This window comes from Melozone crissalis, unplaced genomic scaffold (assembly GCF_028551555.1).
Source record: "Melozone crissalis strain CALT ecotype California unplaced genomic scaffold, PUWL_Pcris_2 ptg000013l_1, whole genome shotgun sequence".
In the NCBI taxonomy this organism is placed as follows: Eukaryota; Metazoa; Chordata; class Aves; order Passeriformes; family Passerellidae; genus Melozone; species Melozone crissalis.
Window position 1 is genome coordinate 60,966,486 of NW_026535791.1, and position 19,086 is coordinate 60,985,571.

General features: G+C 39.2%; 1 protein-coding gene across 6 annotated transcripts in view; it reads left to right on the forward strand.

Moving 5' to 3' along the window:
• The window catches only part of CNKSR2 (connector enhancer of kinase suppressor of Ras 2), a 206,170-nt gene that overhangs the window by 23,802 nt on the left and 163,282 nt on the right, over positions 1-19,086 (forward strand). For all 6 annotated transcript variants that reach the window (XM_054271704.1, XM_054271707.1, XM_054271705.1 and 3 more), the window contains exon 2: positions 12,142-12,305. In XM_054271704.1, the coding sequence (XP_054127679.1) occupies positions 12,142-12,305 (164 nt within the window). The remainder of the gene's footprint in view (positions 1-12,141; positions 12,306-19,086) is intronic.

The following is a 19,086-nucleotide window of genomic DNA, read 5'->3' on the forward strand; positions in this document are numbered from 1 at the left end:
TTAGTGCTATGCAGTTAATAGTTAAAAATAAATTTTTATTATTTTTGTGTGTGCACACGTTACTTTCCATGTGAATGTTCATTTCACTTCTCTGGGAATGTAACATTGACAGGACTTGAAAGAGACTAATATGTCGCTGTAGATTAATTCAGTCTTTGAAGGGTCTAATTCCTAGTTACAGCTTTTTGCTCATATGGATAAATGGTACAAGCAAGTGATTATGTAAAATGAGAAACTAACTAAAGTGTAGTTTACTTGCCACTTCAACAGATTTTTTTTTTTAATGTATTTACAACCTCAGCAAAACTGACAACATTATTTTGGGAAGTATATTGCTAAAGAAAAACAACCCAACAGATATATTTTACCATGATCCATTTGTGTGATTTGCATTTCCACCTTACAAGCTTGCAGTCCATGTTGTAGATTTTACATGATAGAATGTATTCTTCACTTCTAATGAGTGAGAGGAAGAGTGGAGAAGAGCACACATGTAAAGATATCCTTTGCTCTTATGTAAAGCTCTCTGCTTTGGATATAGTTTGAAGCAGATTATGTTAGCCAGGAAACTTAAAACCAAAATGTTTTTACTTCTTAACATATCTATGCATATCAGAATGTAATAAAGCTGTAATTACAGGACTGTTTTTAAAGTAATTTGAACATATTCTCTCCAATTATGGTTGATGTCATTGGGGTTCTCTCTTAATTCTGAAATCCTTTCTGAGAGCAGGCAGATAGAGCCAATGAATGCTGGATGATTTTGCTGGTCATAGAAGGAAAATCAAATACAAGGAGAGGAAGAGTAATCTGAAGCATGGATGAAGTCATTGTATAAATACTCCCAACCAAACTTAGCATCTTGTCCTGTTGTTCTAGAGAGAGGTTCAATGTAACTGTAGCAAAACTATGGAATTTCTCCTGTTAAAAGAAATCGGTTTTAACAATCCTGCTGGGCTGTATCAAAGCCACAGACCCTCTGTGGAGAAAGGGCCAAATAAATCTTGAAGCCTTATTTGAACCATTAGCAGATTTCTCTAGTGGGTGGGAGACTGTAAAGTACAGAGGTAAATGAAAGCTTTAACAACTGTTGTATTATTTCTTCAGGGACACAGTGTTCCAGCTTGTGCCAAAAGGATGCCTTCTGGCATAATGAATTATTGGCAGCAAAGCTGGTTTTCATGGTGCAAAACTCTAATAAAGACTGTGGAGGGGTTATCTGACTATTTTGCATAATAGCATATATATTAGCCCATGTGAGGGAGGAAGAGGAGGCCAGTTGTTCCTGTCGTGTAACAAGAACAGTTGGTTTCAGGTGGCTGCTCCAGAGCACGCTGTAAAAATGCAAACATGGGAAAGCATTTGAAAGAACAACCAGTACTTATTTACTTACTTGGCTAATGTCAGGGGTGTGCTTGGCTTACAGAAACATCTTTTGACTGTCTAACATATTATAGTTGTTTATTCTGTTTAATATATGATTCATTTATATTTTCCAGCGGTGTGGGATGGTTACTGAGACATTGTATATGAAGTGATGAATATTAGAATTATAGCTTTCCCTTTCTTCTTCAAGACACTCCTACACATATCGAAGTATTTGACCAGTTGTTTTAAGTTACAGATGTTTCTTTGTCATGTGCAGGGGGATGCACAGTTTTTTCTGCCCACAACTCTAAAACCATCCCAAGTCTCACACTGTGCTGAGTTGTGCGAACTCATTCTAAAGAGTTTTGAGCCTGGGAAATGCATGGGCGTTGTGAGAAGGAAAAAGGAATGGGAGGGAGTTCACTCAGAGTTTGAAGAAACTTTCCCTCCTGTCCTGCCTGGTGCATGCTTGCACATTTGATGGCTTTGCACTTTCTATGGTTATGTGGTGTGAAGCACAGCTGCAAATAATCATGGGAGACAGTGAAAAGTTATGGAAAATTAAGGCTTTCATATCTTAAGTCCTGAGGGTGTGTTTCAGACTTAGCCTCTTCTAAAGTATTGAATAAGCCAATACCACACCTATTTAGACAAAGCCTGCCATCCTTAGGGAATATGGTGGTTGCATTTCAATGCTTATAGTAACATTGGGGAATTTGATAGTTTGTCATTGTTACTTGGCGCAAAATTATTTGGGGGCAGGTGAGGCACATTAGTGCAGTTGTGCTCAGAGATGTGCAGCTGTAGCCCAGGGCTGGGACAGATGCAGGGCAGGTTTGCTTTGGTCCTTTCCAGCTCTGGCACTGCTGTTTATGTTGGTGGTGTGCTTGAGGATGGTGGTACTCCCTTCAGCCTGTTTTAATGTCATCAGTGCTCAGTGCTTGCTAGAGAGATGTGTTGGAGAAGTAACAAAGCCACACTGTTATTAAATGGTCAGTTGTTTTTTCTGTGTAAACCAGTGGTTTAGCCTCTTTGTGTGCTGGTACCAGAATATTGTATTTTTGGGGATAAGCTGTGTTTTAATCTTATAAAGTTGCTTTGTTCTTGCCCCCAGATACCCTAAAGTCAGAAGGACGCTGCTGAGAAAAACTTTATGTTGTGGTCATTTGTATTGTATGAGGATCCAATTAGTTATAAAGTTACTCCTTATAGTTGGATGTGTAATAGCAGATTTGTAGGAAGCATCAAATCCCTACAGTGGTAGTGGTGCAGACAGCTGTTGTACAAGGAATCATTTTAGAGAAGAAAAATGGTAACATTTGAAATTTTAACATTTAATGAAATATAAATTAAATAGGTGTTAGTTAATGGTATTTAGATCCCTAATTTTATGGTGGTGGTTGAAAAATTCCTATATGCTAAGATAATTGCAGTGTATTCTAGTTTATTTGTGATAATTGGAGCAGAAACATGGTACTTTGAGGAAGAATGTTAGATTTCCCTTTCTTGAGGTACTCTGCACACTAGAGTACGTGTGAAAAAAGGGGAGAATGATTGTGAGAATATGAAAACTGCAATGTGAAACAGAGTAGAAATGAAAGTAGCTGTTGAGGGATTTGCCTTTATTAGCTAGCCAGCGTGAATTTCTTGGGAAAAGAGAAGTATATTGAGCTTCTTGGGTCAGGGCCATGTCTCCTTGTATGTTACTTTGTTCAGTCTCTAGCATTGTGGGGCCCTGAATAAGGCTAGACTGGCTGGATTCTTAAAAATCATAAGCCTGGATCATAAAAATATATTATTACATGTAAAGTGCCAGTGTCACTTTTACCTCTTGCTTTTGCAAAGCTTTGATGGTGCATTCCTGTCGTCAGTTCTGCTCCAAAAATCATAAGGGCATAGACTTAAGTAAGAAAAATAATGTAATTTCCTCTTTGAAATTTTAGGGGAGTATTTAATTCGGTCTTTATAGTCTTATAATCTTAATGCTTGGATGACTTTTTGGAGAACTTCTGATTTTGGATCAGATATTTCTGAGATGCCTCTACTATTGGGCTGAACTTCTAACCTTGAACTTAAAAAGCTGTCATTTTATACATTCTACTCTAAAAGTGAATGCACACTTTCTCATCCCAGCCCCACTGGGGCTGTCCTAGGCCCCTGCAGTTGGGTATTGTGATTATCAAGAGTAAGTGAATGTGTTCCTTTCATTTTGCTTCATTTGAGGGATTCCTGATATTTAATGATGCTGTGGGTTGTTTGGCTCCTCTCCTTTCCACTGTCAGAGATTTCTGCTGCCATTATCAGCTACACAAACTTTTCAGCACACTTCAGCAATTCTCATGTGTAAAGGCCACAGCTGTAGTTGAACAATGTGTTCATTGTAATCCAATAATAAAAGTCCTAAATATAACAATAATTATAACCCCTTACATCGAGAACAATATTGATAATCAGGGATACTAATCCTTGAATTTCATAAAAATAAAGCTCAACACTGGTTGTTGCAGTGTTATCCATGTTTTAAGGTTTAGAAGACTTTGCAAAACTGCTATGTGGTTGTGTAAAGATTTGGCTTAGCTGTACAGATAGGCATAATGGAAGCAAAATGTACCCAGAGAAATACCTATGATTACATTTACAGACAGCTAAACAGAACACTGTGGATATTATTCTTGTAATTAACAAGTCCAGCTTGCCATAATAAGCTCTGATTACAAGTAGTCTAAACTGATTTTATTAAAATAAGCCCTGTTGGACACAGCGCCCAGTTTGGTCTTGTGTGTCTTTAAGTCATGTTTATAATTAGTTCTACATCTACATTTTTGTTTTCTCTTGTCTACTTTTGTTTTCTTTTTTCAATAGAACACTTTTAAATTGGTCAGTGTGAAGTTCTTTGTAAGGTAGAGCTTTTGATGAGCCATGTGTAATCCACAAAGTCTTGATATTTCTCTAATTTTCTGATGAACAAAATTGCCATGTATTGCTAACATGGTCATACAATTAATATATCCAGATCTTACAAGAGGACAATCCCAAAAAGAGAATGCACCTGTAGGCATAGAAATAGCAGCTCCTTCACAGTTGGATTCCTTGAGCAGGATTTAATTTTTAATTGCAGAATTCACAGTGACTTGAGACAGTACATCTCTCATCTCAGGCTTCTGTTTTGATCCATTGCTGTCACAAAGGCACCCTTTGACTCCCAGGTTCTTGCCCAGTGTAATGCCATCTCCTTGTTTGCTTGTGGCTTTCCACTGACCAACCACAGGTCCTTCTCCTGGCAAGGACCTTAAGAAGAACAGTCAAGAGAGGCTGAATTTGAATTATGTTGCCGCTTTTCATGTTCACATATCTCTTTTGTATTCTTCATTTTACAAACTTAGCATGTTTTTCTAGATGTAGTAGTATATACTCAGTGGATATATAGTGGGTTTTTTAATTCTGTTTCTCTTTCATTATCTAAAATAGTAGTTTTTAGCAGTACCTTTCAGCTAATGTTTTGACTGAACATTTGAAAATTCTTAGTAACAAATACATTTAAAGTAAACTGCACATAGAAAGCATGTAATCTTATACTATATTCTATGAATACATGTTATGCTTGAAGGAATAATTATTTGGATGTTCTTGGTAATTTTTAATACTTCTCTTTAATGCTTTTGGAATTTTATTTTACTCCGCTATGTCACAGAGAGGGAGAGAAGGGAGTAAGTAACAGAGCAATTCTACAGAGTGAAGAACAGATATGTTTTGCAGTTAGAGAGCTTTCATCTGAAATTACAGATAAACAGTGCACAAACTGTTTGTCCGGCTCTTTTGCAAGTACTGCTGTAATCCAGGCATTTGGCAATTCTTTTTTTCATTAATCCTGTACCCATTCCTTAATCAGCCTGCAATTAATGTGCTGGGGTTTTTTTTTCCAGTTTCAAATGTATCATAATGTTTTTTCAGTCTGTACTGAAAGCTGCTTCTGGTGGCTCATGGAACATCCTTCCTCAGTGCTCCTCTGGGGTGGGGCATTACTTTTTTGCAGCTATCGTGTTCACAGTAGGCATTTGCCATCCACGGCTCTTAAAACGTTCTGTTCTTTGCACTGTCTTCTGGCACTAATAACTGTGACATCTGTTTGTCACATATGAAGCCCAGGAGGTGCTGAAGACCCTGAAGCAGTGAGCATCCCTTCTGTGGGCAGAAGAGAATTATCTTTGCCTCTCAGGGGGGAGGCGGCTGGCTTGGCTCGCCCCTGCTTTCTGTGCTGGCATTAGGACTGAGGGGCATGGAGGGTTTCCAAATGCCCATCTCCCATGTACAGACTGTGGGGAAAACTGGCATTTCCTGGTCTTGCCTCTCATCTTTTGGTTCTGGGGAGAAAATGTGAGTGGGCATAATTGCCTGTTGTGACCTGCCAGCAGTGTCTGTGCCCAGGAATGGCTCTCTTGGTGGAAGGGGAAGAGAGGGCATAGTTTTCTGCTTACTTGCCTTGCTCTTTGGCATAACTAAAGCTTGTACTTTTGTACAATTAAAGTGAATAGACTAATAGCCTATCAGCCCTGGATTAGTGAAGCCTAGGTGCAAATGCATATGTCATAGCAAAATTTTTAACTTACCTTTGAGTTTGAAACAATTTTTTAACTTCAGACTTTGAGTTTGAAACATATGTAGACTGATGTGCAGTCTCAAAGATTGTCAGTCCTTAAGAATACTTGGCTTACATTTAATGGTGAGCAGGGATAAAACAACTGTCACTTTTGAGAGGTGACTTCCAGCATTCTGGTTTAGGTAAAAGCATTGCAAATAATAGTTTGCAATATGAAAAGGCATTGGGATAGTGCTACATATATGCACACCCAGTCTATATTACATTCCAGCTTACTTTTCTTTTTCATGGTTTGGCAAATTCTGTGCTGCAGTCCATTGCTTGAATTTTTATTTGTTAAGGTATAAAAGCTGTTGGATTTCAGGTACTCCTTCTGTTCAGATTGAAAGATAAATTTGTTTGCCTTATATTTAAAGAAAAAAGAAAAGCCTGGACATTTCATTTTGTTTCTGATTTTCTGGGGTTTTTTTAGTAAAGCTGTGTGCCTTTCCTTCCCATGCAAAATTATTCCATGGATTGTTTGTATGTTACTTCTTTTCAGTAAGTGCTGTATTTACAGAACAAGGACTTGCTCAGGGAAGTTGTCAATTTGTGTCTTCACTCTGATATACCAGGAGAGTAGAAAAATATACTCCCTTGTCAAAGTTTCAGGTGTGATAATTAAACCTGTTATCTTCATCATCTTTTCCTTAACCCAAACTGAAAAGGTGGCTGGTAAGGACAGAAGGTTGGTTATTTCCACTGTAGTTTCCCAACCTTGAAGAAAAAAATTTTGACTGCCAATTTCGGGAAGACTATTCTATCTAGTTGACTCTGTTTTAGAACTGTATCTGAGCAGCTGATTTTATTCAGATCTAGCCATAGAAAGAGCCTATTTTAATATTTTTTAGTCTCTTAGAGGTAGAAGAAAAGACTGAATTGCTTGCAGAGGAGGAGCAGACTGAGATCAGAACCTCAATTGTATTTCATGGAGAGGCTTATTTGAGTTTCTGTTATCACAGATGTGCATAACATGTTGGGGCACTGAATTACAGGGCAGTTTGTTTGTTGGCTTGTTTCAAAAGATGACCTGTTACACACATCAAAATAAGACAATTCCTCAGAATGATCATGAAGTTATTAGTTAGGAGACTGTGACCGTGGAGGATTTCTCTGGAGGGTTGTAGTGGATCTTGCAGTCTTATTCCAGAAAATCATATGAATAAGAAAATAAAATTAAACCTTTCTTGATCACTTTCTATGATGCTGTTGTAGTAAAAGGAATTAATTACACAGAAATCTGTCTGATTTGCATCTGTGAAGTGTTAAAAATTGTTAGTAGTTTGATGAATTCTGAATAAGCCCATGCAAGGTAGAACTCAATGACAGAGTTGGGAAAAAAACCAGCTCCAGTATATTGTACTTGGAAGAGAAACTCTTCTAGATGAGGGTTGTTTTGGGTTTTTTTTTTTTGTTTGTTTGTTTTGTTTTTAAGGCATTGAGTCTTCTGTACAGTTTCTTTTGGAGGAGCATTTCTTACTTTCTTGCTGGTATTTATGTATTTAATCCCGCAAGAGAGGTAGAGCTTGCTTGAGATTAAAAGTAAAAAGTTGTTCCTTTTCTGTCAATGCCCAGAATGGTCCATCTGTGTACACAACACCTCAGGTACACACCAGCTAACAAAGATGGGCAGTGTTTCAGCATCTTCATTGCTCTTGTAGGCGTGAATTGAACAGGCCAGGTAATGAGTGACTGTGGGGTCTGGACAGCATTCAGACTCCATGGTTGGCAAGCTCGGGTGAAAAGCATGTGGGGCAGGGGAGTTAAAATCACTGGAGGTCTGTGTTACTGCTGGAACTCAAGACCAGCGATCTTTCAAGGAAGAAAAGGTTATAGTATATAGTTCCCTTTAAAGAGTAGGTTTAAAAGGAAGAGGACTATCATCATCCAGTTTAAGAGGACGAGTGTCGTACTTTACCTCTCTTCCTGCTAAAACCCCTGTGCCTTTACATATTCAGAAATCTTACAGTTGTTTTGGGTGAGGAACAGAGTTGTTGAATATAAGACTATTACTTGTGTACTGACACCACAAAACCTGGTTTTTATATACTCCAGGGCCTTACACATCCAGAACATAATCATGAACCTGGCTTTTGGACTGAGGCCCCTTCTTGAAATATCCACGAGTGCTAGATGCACTGCAATCTTAATCTCACCCGTGGCCAGGCACAGGGAACAGTGCATCATACCGAATTATTTGCTGGAATTGTTGTGGTATGAGGGTTGGGTGACATCCTCTCATATGACAGAGGGGAAGAAGTAGAGCAGCCCTTGGCAGCTAGAAAAATTGCTAACTACATTGAGGTTGGGTGGAGTTTGGACTTGCAGGAAATTAGGAGAAGACAGTACTCTTTAGATGTTATTTTCACTTAGCTTCCTCTCCAGGCACCTGGTGTTTTTTGGTACATCTTGTCCTGTCCCAAGTTAATGGTATCATCAGCTGGGAATGCTCATTCCCTGCAGCTCCCCTCATGTTGATTTGAAGGCAGCCATGGCTGTCTGGATGTGTTGTGGCTTTGGGGGCAAAAGGTGTGGGAGAGGAATGCTGGCCTTTTTGTATTATTATCATCATCATCATTGTCATCATTATCATCTGTGCACAGTTTTGTTTACAAAAAGAAGAGTTGTTCTTTAATTTAGAAATAAAATGACAGAAATAAATTACTTTAAAAGGAGGCTTAGGGAATAAGGTGACATATTTGTGGCAAGCTATTCTGTAAACGTCATCCAGTATATGGTTAAATTATTTTGTTGTTTCCTGGCTGTAATTTATTTGAAATTGGTGAGTCAAACAATTGTCGGTAGTATTTTGTTCTCTTAAACTTTTTTCTCACCCTGTAGGGACTACATGCATCCATCTAGATTACATCTGAATGACAAAAATAGTTAGGTAGCAGGAGGAGGAAGAGTAATGCCTTTACGTAGAGTTATCTGTCAGTAACTGTTTATTAAGTGCATCTGTCATGTCTTATTCTGAATTTGTGTTGCTAGTGCCTTAACTGGTAATTCATTTTTTGATACCTGATGACGTCGATTATTTAATGTTATTCTCATTCAGGAGTCTGTGTGGGTTTTAAGTTCAGGAAGAGCAGAAGTACACTGAGTCCCTCATCCAGATCATCAATATTTTAAAATGGACTGGTTTCAACAGAGCATCCCGAGGAGCATCACTTGTGACCAGCCACCAGCTAGATTAACTCCATTCACCACCCCTCCCAGAGCCCAGTCATCCCTCCAGTTTTATACCCAGCCAAGAGTACACCCATCCAAGCCATGAATTGCCAGTTTTTCCAGGAAAATGCTGTGGGAAATGATGTCAGAGACTCTTCTGAAGTCTGTGTAGACAAATACCACAGCTTTTCCTCATTTGCTAAAGGGGTCACCCTGTCGCAGCAGGAGCTCAGGTTGGTCAAACAGAACATGCCTTTTCTAAATCCATGCTGGTTGGGCCTGATCTCCCAGTTGTCCTGTGTGTGCTGTGTGATTGCACTCAGGAAGAACTGCTCCGTGACCTTTCCTGGCATGAGTTCAGGCTGAAAGGTTGGTGGGTACCCAGATCCTCCTTCCAGCACTTCCTAGAGCTGGACATCACATTTGCTGACCTGCAGTCAACTGGAACCTCTCCAGTTAGCCAGGACTGCTGGTATTTGGTGGGAAGTGGCTCAGTGAGCACTTGCACCAGCTCCCTCAGTACCCTTGGGTGGATCCCATTCAACCCCACAGACTTTTTTGTGTTTAAGTAACCTAATAGGTCACTGACCATTTTCCCTTGGGTCATGGAGGCTTCATTCTGCTCCCCATCCCTGTCTTCTAGCTCAGGGGGCTGGCTCCCTGGAGAACAACTGGTCTTGTTACTCAAGGCTGAGGCAAAGAAGACATAAACTACCTTAGTCTTTTCTTCATTCTTCCCTACTGTGTTTCCCCCACATCTGATAAAGGTGAAAGATTCTCTGTGGCTCTCATTTGGTTGTTAATGTATTTATAGAAACACTTATGTTTTCTTTTGTGGCACTGACCCAATTAAGTTCTAGTTGGGCTTTGGTCTTTCTGATTTTCTCCCTGTATAACCTCATGAAATCCCTGTAGTCCTCCTGAGTTTCCTGTCCCTTCTGCAAAAGTCATAAACTCTCTTTTTTCCCTGAGTTCCAGTCAAAGATCTCTGTTCAGTCAGGCTGGTCTTCTTTCTTGACAGCTCAGTTTTCACCCTGTCACAGAATTACAGAATGTTCTGGGTTGAAGGGGCCCACAAGGATCATTGAGTCCAGTTCTTAAGAGTACAAGGATCAACACCCTCCCAGCTTTGGTGCATGTTAGCACCATGCTCTGACCAGCTGAGCTGATCTAAGCAGCTGCCTATGGAGGGGGCCTCTCCTGCCCTCTTAAGATTTCTTTCCTAAAAAATGGGTTGAGCAACTGATTGGAAAGAGCAGTGAAATGAAGGCAATAGCTTCAAGTGCTTGATTAACCTAGACCTTTAGGTGGTTATGTTTTGGAGGCAGAAAATCAGGCAGCAGGCTCTGGAAGGACATGGTTGAAGTCTGCTGGAACTGGGGACTTTCTCCTGTACCTTGAGACTGGAGCACTTCTTTTACAGCTTGTTTGTGTGTGGTTTAGTTTCAGTGTGTGAATTCTAGAGGTTAAAGCCACTCTGTCCATGCTACACCAACACAATATGAATATTGTGTTGGTGTAGCATGGACAGAGTGTGGGTGACTCCTGCCCCGGGGCTGAGCCAGGAGCAGCAGGCTGGCCTGCTACTGGGGCATCCCTGCCTGCAGCACCAACATGTTCCTCATGCGAGTCTCTTCTGAGGTGTGACTACACCCTGAAAAGCATGAATGAGAACCAAAAATGCAACAAAACCAGTTTCAGAGAAGCTTTATGTTGTATACCAGGGATCTTACAATATAACTGGGGCTCAGCTGTCAGATCAATCTTTTATCTTCCACGTATCTTCAGATTTTTCAGACATTTTGATTAGCAAGTAACAATGTTCTTGGTTTCTTCCAGTCTAATGAGCAGATGTCTTTTCACTCTTAGGGATTGTTTGAAGACATTTTTCAGAAAGGTTGTATTATCTCTCAAGAAATTAATGCATTTAGAGCTTTGTCAAGTCCTGTTGCTTGGTAGCAGTCATGTTGATCCACTGGAAATATTCAGACAGAAATGTTAAATGGACCACCAAATACCCAAGAGTCTTACTTGTCCCGTTGGTACATGAGTGCACATGCTGCAGAGCTTCCCTGTACTGCCTGGCTCTCTTGGGCAAAGATGGATGGGCCAGAGATGTGTGATGGATTCTCTCACAATCTGCAGAGCTCTTTGCTCCATGTAAATGTGTGGCCAGCTGAATATCACTGACTCATAATCAAACTGAAAAGGTAGAATATGGAGGCCCCTCAAAGCAGGACCTGTACAATGCTGCTTGAGCCATGTCCTGAGCAAATGTGGTGCATGACTTTCAGCCATGATTTTTGGCACAATGGGCCTGTTTCTGCTCCTTGTGTGCTGAGAAGTGCAGCCAGGTCTTGTTTTGTGTGGCTTTTCATGCTCATTTGTGTACTGTCATTCCTTGCAGGTCTCTTTGTGGGACATTGAGCTGGATCTGCTGCTGGGTTGGGGCCCAGTTTTTGCATTTGCAGTGCTACTGCCTTTCTTGTTCTCTAGAGCTCGTTGCAGCTTGTTTTAGAGGCTGGCATGATCTGTGAACTTTCAGATATCTCAGCAATATGTGAGGGATCTTGGAGTGCGAGAGATGCTGTGGTGTGGCACTGCCACTGTGACTGTTGTGTTCCATTTTCTCCTCTCCCCTTCCAGATGTGTGGAGGCATCCCTAGCATACCTGTTATTAGGGGCTGCCAGGATGGCATTCATAGCACAGTAAACTACAAGAATTCAGGGCTTTTTTCAGGGTTCAGGAGCAGTTGGTATTGTCCACAGTTATAAAAGCCATGGCTGCTGTAGCTCTTTGAAGCTCAAGGTTCTTGGGTAACATAAAGTTTTTTTAGTGTTAAAATGCTTCTCTTAGAGATAGGGCAAGTATCCTCTTCTGTCTTATTTTTTGGCCAGTTTTATTTCCTATTAGGGTACAAAATGTTGCTAACTTTTGTCTTCACTCCTTCTGTCCTTTTCTGCAGGTCTTGATGATTGCCTGCAGCAATATATAAAGAACTTTGAGAGAGAGAAGATTAGTGGTGACCAGCTATTACGAATTACTCATCAGGAATTGGAAGATCTTGGAGTCACACGAATTGGCCATCAGGAGCTTATCTTGGAAGCAGTAGACTTGCTCTGTGCACTGGTAAACTTCTTGGGGCAAATGGGGAGGGGTGAACTGTGTTCACATATTCACACTTCCTGTACTCAAATTGTTAGTCCTAAAGACTTGTCTAAGCAGCTCAAGAAACTCCTGATTTGTAATGTGTGAACAGTTTAGCATTTTAAACCAGGGGCAAGATAAAGGGAAAAATCTATTGATAGAGTGATGTTTGCTAAATAAACTCGTATCAGAGATTTAGGGCTTGCATATTTGTCTTTATAGAATAAAAGTTTATCTGAAATCACTAGTTTCTAGAGAAGCTAGACTCTAGTTTGGAATGTAAAATAATTATATATGTGAATGGTGTAATTGAGTGTTGGTTGCCCTTTACAAACAAAATGTTCTGATATTAACCATGTCATTCTTCACTGGTCCTTTCATGCAAATTATGTTTTAGATGGTTTTTTGAGCCTGATGAAACAGAGCTGCTTATATTTCACAGTTGAAAGGATTAAATACTGAAGTAATTACCTTATGTATAAATAATATATAAATTTTTGATGGGGCATAGGGAAGGATTTTGGGTAATGGTCTTTTCAGTCAGGTCATGTCGTGCATAACTAGGATTATCTGCTCAGTGAGGGGTGTGGTGCTGACTTCACCCTCCTTATGAACTTCTAGTGTGTGTCTGTAAAGATTAGTGATAGATTGGGCACACAGCATTCTCCACTGTAGAAAAGATTGTGAATAGCTCTGTTAAGATGTACTTCACTGCCTAAGGTGCTGTTTTGTGGGTTTTTAGTACATGCTATTCTTCAAGCCTCAGAAGGAGCTTTTAAGAAAGCTGAATCCTGGGAGAGGCAATCAAAGACGGTAGGCTGAAAGGCTCTTCACAAGGGCTTGTTGGTTCTCCATATGCAGCAGCTTTTCTGAATACCCTGTTGTTACATTTTTGGGGTATTGTGAAGTGTAATGAAAAGGAGAGAGTGAAAAAAAAAACATACTCAAAGTTTAAAAAAGGAGAAAGCTTTTTGGTACAGGAAAACATTTGATTTTAAACACAGATTATCTTCAGTAGAATACAGTTTCTAGTAGCGTTGCAGTGTGAGTCAGTGCAATAAGTTAACTCATCAATTTGTTTTTTTAAATAAGGAAGCCGCAATCTTAAAAAAATGCTACTGATATAGAAGGGGACATAAAGAGTTATTCACAAAGTACTTGTCTTATCAGACAGTGCAAAAGAAAACAAGCAAGTAAATACTTCAGTTAACTGAGAAAGATATAGTCTAAGTTAGGGGGAGCACCAATGACCATTTTTCCCAGTCACACAGAGAAACAGATTGTGGCTCTTTGAAAAATAGATTACTGTTAAGGGAAAATCCCCTTGTTTATTAGCTGAAATTTCTTTTTTCTTTGGTATGTAATTATAGATATAATCTTCAGACAAACAAACACAGCTTGTCTTTGTAGCTCCTTTATCTTAGGCAAAAGTATATGGAACTAAGCTGAATATAAAATAAGGAATTTCTAGCAAAGGCTAACGCTGCATCTTAAATGCATGCAGCAAGACTCTCCATTCCTGGTTCTTGTTGCACATACAGTATTGTCTGCTTTTCTGAGTTTGTCTTAGAGAAAATTGCTAGGACACAGTGGCATGAGTTCAGATCGCAGCTTCTAATTTAATATGAGGTTTTTGCAGTCTCACAATTGGCTCCCGATGGCTCCTCAGGGATACAAAATGTTATTGTTATATTGATTTCAGTGGACTTAATTTGAATTTATTGTTTACCAATCAGATAAACCTCTTGGAAAATTTAATTCAGAGGCAATCCATTTGGCTGGACTGGTCCTATACTTACAGGCTTTTTGTATTGCATCTGTGAGTGTCTATCCTGGGTAGGGCTTGTCTTTTCTTCTGGTTTGACTTTAATATTAGCTGTATTGTTTAGAAGAACATTAAGCCTATGACTCTCCAATATAGGATAACTGGTAATTCGGATAGTGGCTATGCAATTTTTTAAAAATTATTTGATTTTTTTTTTGTTTGTTTGTTTGATAGGAGTTTGACAGAGGTTTCATGATAGAACTTAGCAAGAGTTACAAATACATGATCCAAATGAGTTAACATCTCTTTGGATGCTGGAGAATATGGTTGGGATGATGGGCTATGAATAGTAAAGTTAATTATGCCTTGCAAGCTTAACTCCAGATTGATTTAAAAGCAAATATAAGAAAAATAAAGGACTGTTGCTTCTGCTTCTTCCCCCTTTCTCTCTGGGTTAGTGAGTGACCGCCTAAACAATTTTTGGCATTGAGTACAAGTGAGGGGACAGAACTTCTCCCACTGTTCATCTGTTCCCACTCTGCGGGGGGGAGTTTTCCAATGCAGAGTTGCTGTCACTTAGGAAAGTTTCTGCAATGTTGATTGCTGATGTGCTTTATTCCTGCCACCCCTTCCCAATATTTTTTGGAGGTAAACTTCTGCTTTCAGTCCCTGGCAGCTGTGGATATGGCTAACAGCAAACCAGCTGCTTGTGTTGCATGCCTATAATTCACAGGGCTGCAGCTTCTTACCAGGTGAAGGTGGAGAGCCTGAACAAGCAAATCTGGCTGGTATGGAGAGTGCAGGGGACATGCCGGTGGGGGCTGTTGGACTGTGCTGAGCACACAAACTGCCACAGTAAGAGTTGGGAGCCAGTTATGATTGATACCACATCCTATTTAAAGGATGTTCTGTATGGGTTTTCGACAGAAGGTGGGTGGGTGGCTGGCTGTGGTCTCTCACATTATTCGCCTCCTGTCATCAGCACTTGCAACAAATGGATCCTCCAGAGTTTGTGAGCTGATCAGAGGACAAATGGTGGCCTGTGCTATCCATCTTTAGTAGAGTCTCTCTTGGCTGCCAGCCTGCCATACTGTGCTCTTGACAGCAGAACAAGCATTCAGGGGGTGAGATTCACAGGTTTTCTTTTCCTGTGGTGCTTTGGGGAAGGAGGAATAAAGTTTTTGCCCAGCTGCTAGTGCTGTTAGGGGTCATGCTTGCTGGTAATGGTGGGGGTTTACATCCTGCATACCTTCACTGGAGCTGAACATGCTCTGGGAGAGGGCAGGCAATCTAATGAACATAGTTCATCTCTTCCCTCTGTCCTTCAGACTGGGAAGGTGGGAGCATGTTCAATAGATTATCATGCCTTGGTGCAGCTTTGTGTTTTACAAAATCCATATGTCAGAAAGGACATGATAAAGGAAATGTTCTCTGTGCTTAGAAGAAATGAGTAGTGATGTCTGTGATGGTATTTTGTTGCTGCTAAGAATGTCACGTGTTTTTTAAGGTGAGAAACCTTGAGAAGCCACCATGATGGATATATGCTGGCAGCATTACTTAATTTCCAGCAAGACAAATCTCTTTTTCTTGTCTTTCTGTTTAAATTGGGACAAGCAATCACACTGGTGGTGTCAGCAGGTAGATTTTTACTTGATGTGGATGGGCATTTTTATTCATACTAACAAAATCACCCAAAGTAATTGACATCTCAAAACTGGTGAAAAATTATAGACTGAGGAACCAGCTCTAGAGTTGAGTTGAGTGCCATGTTTCTCCACTATTCACAGGTAATGAAATATACTTGTTCATTAGTTCTAACAATTATCATTAAGATTTTAGCCTCAATATGATCCTTTTCAGTGTGTGTGTGAGGGTGAAGCTAGCCTAACACTGCTTTTCATTCAATCATTAAACAAACAACAGTCTAGCAGACCTCATTGTCACAAAATGTGATGAGCCTTGTTTCTTTGATGGTTGCTTTAAAAACTGCATGTGAATGAACAATGCCAGTAGAAAATAAATTGAGAAGAAAAGGAGTTGATGCATTGGGAGAAGAGAAGTGCATAATAAAGAACAAATACCTTAGATAATGCTGTCAGATCACTGTACCAGTCACCAGGTTTGGAATGCATTGGGGGATCTTGTAGCTTCTGCTATATGTAACTGGCCTGAAGAAAGCAAAGAAATTACATAATTCTTTTTCCATCATCTGTTTATCAGGAGATGGAGTTTCATTTATGAAACTGGGTATGACTGTTTTTCCCTAAGAAAGACTAGATGCTGCCTGGAGAGCACAAAGACTGAAGACTGCTCAGCCAAACATGACTTCTTCCATCTTTAAGAAAATGATCTAGTTATCTAGTTTACCACAATGCCTTGATAAATGAGATGCCAAATGAAGATTCTTTTTTTTTCCTTTCCTGAATATCATGTTCATTGTGTTTGCATGAAGATTAAATTAATTTAATTTGATTTTGCAAATATTTTTAAACAGAGATGCTAAAGTAGATGTGTTGTTATAAGAATTTGAAAAGCTTCAAAAATGTATTTGGATGCTTTGAAGTTTTTCATTAGCAAAGAACTTCATGAAGTTCCTGTGAATTTGCAAAATAATTCTTCAGGAAGTCTTAATTTGTGTAGAATAGAGTTTAGTTAAAAAATAAAACAAAACAGCTTTTGCTTTATAGAGCATTTTCAGTACTAGTTTCATGCTAGTTAGTTAAATCTGCTATGGCTGCACAGGAATTTATTGCACACTATATTTGAATCTGTAAAGCTAGAAAATTGCAGCAGATGAAATAGCATTATTATTTGGCAGAGGAAACATTGGTGTGCACTAACAGCATGAAATTTCTTACCATTTACCACTAACACAAAACATTGATATGCAAATGAATGTAAAAAATAGGCCTACTTTACCCATGAATGATTTGATTCCTCTTAAGAATTATGCCTTTTATCTTAATTTCATCTTCTTGCCATTTCTCACGCAGAAATACTTTTTTTGCACTTATCACTAGTCAGATCTTAAAACTGTTTTGTCAATAACGGTGAATATTAGACTTAATCATTCCGGTGCTAAATGAAGTAGGCTTCATTTCAGAATGGAGATTTATATGTACTGAAGGTGGAATTTACTGTTAGTATTCTGAATGCTCATAGCAGAAAAATTACTTACCACTTTCACTATTGCCCATTGCAAGTCAAAGTTCTGCTTATTTATCATATATCATATGCCTCCCTGTCCTCAGCCTGAGCTAATCTAACTGCAGTGCAGGAAATCCTGAAGTCCATCACCAGATCAATAAAGCTAAGGAGCTAAAGAGTTTCTGATAGCTCATATAGATCACATAGAAAATGTGTTAGCAAATCTTTTGCACAGAACTGCAGCAAACCCCATCTTGTGCCAAAGGCAGTAAATATATATCTGCATGCAAAGGGTGAACATCCTTCTGCCCACCAGCCTCAAGAATCAGTCATGGATCCATTGTGGATTTTGTTGTTGGTGGTCTTTTTCTTTTCTTTTCTTGGTTTTTTTTTTTTTTTTTTTTTTTTTCCCTCTTGGGACTGCTTGGAGGTTTGGACAAGTATGAAATACATACCCTGGTTCACAGAGTCATAGTGTGGCTTGAGTTGGGAGGGACATTCATAAAGTTGTAAACCTCCAGTTAAAAGCAGACCAGATAAAAAGACCTGTTACAATGTAAAATGTTTCTAAAAGGTAATGTGTTCATAACAATACTTATTTCCTTTTTCAAACAATTATTTTGAACTGCTGATTAGCTGTTTAAGACTTTTGGAAATGCATGTAACTGGATATGGAACTGGTAGTTCAAATTATGGAGAAATAAGAGCATTTGGCAGGCTAGGGACTAAATTGCATGAGAAAGTAAAAAAACCCAAAAAAGTAATGAGCATTTGGTCTTTCAGAGGCTGTTGATTGAATAAGAGAAAAAAGAATAGTTTATATAATTGCTCTATTAGTGCTACAAAGCATGGCCTTGGCTTGGCTTTTTGACATGTTCCTTGATTGTGGTGTAGAAACAGAAGGGGATTTTTCAAGGAGATAATGATGATGACTTCAGAGTCATCTTTCCTGGGTTCTGCAAGGCTAGAAGTATCACACCCCTGAGTGTTTTTCTGACCATAAACATTTAGGGCAAATATTTATACTCTTTGAAACAGTTTGTCTTTCAATCAGTGTGGGTTTAATAAGTGCAGTAAATGATAAGTGTCATTTGAGCTATCTGGGGTTTCTGTCCTTATCTACTTATTCTGTGTTGAAGAAACAGATGTGTCAGGATCATGTGTTGTGCACTTCTAAATTACCCCATATGCCAATGCTATTTGAAGAAGAGATAACCTTAGTGTTAGCATTTCTAGACGCTGGAGGAAGGGCCGTTAGAAATATATGTTGTAGGCAGATCTGATGAGGTATAAAGTTACATAAGGCACCTTCCATATGACAAGCTGTGATATCAGTTGCTAGCAGCTTTGGGCTGGTAAGCTATCTGCCTCATACTTTGTGGGATGTGTTCAGCCAAATGTTTTCGAGAATGAGTTTCAGATCCATTTTGTTCATTTTTAAAATCAACTTCAGAGGCAAAGGGTGGAACTTATCTTGGTGAATTTTTGCCCACCACTAATTTTCAGGTGTGGTTGTGAAATGACTGCATGTGCTGCGATATCTGTGTGATGCTGTTTTGATTATTCATTTAAAATCTTCCTCAGGCTTTTCAATAAATGAGGATCCTGTGAACTTTACTGTTTCCAGGTTGTTTGTTTAAAAGCAAATAAATCATACAAACAGAAAGGATACTTAAGAATTAAGTGTGGAAGGTGAAAGCATTGGAAAGATAGTGAAGAAAAGAATTAAACTCTCCTGAGGTGATTTTAGGTCCATTTCTTAGCAGCCATGTTTTATTCTTGCCTAAAACTCCTGTGAATAAGTGAAAAATGACTTTTTATTGCATTGGAGAGACAACGTACTATTTCATT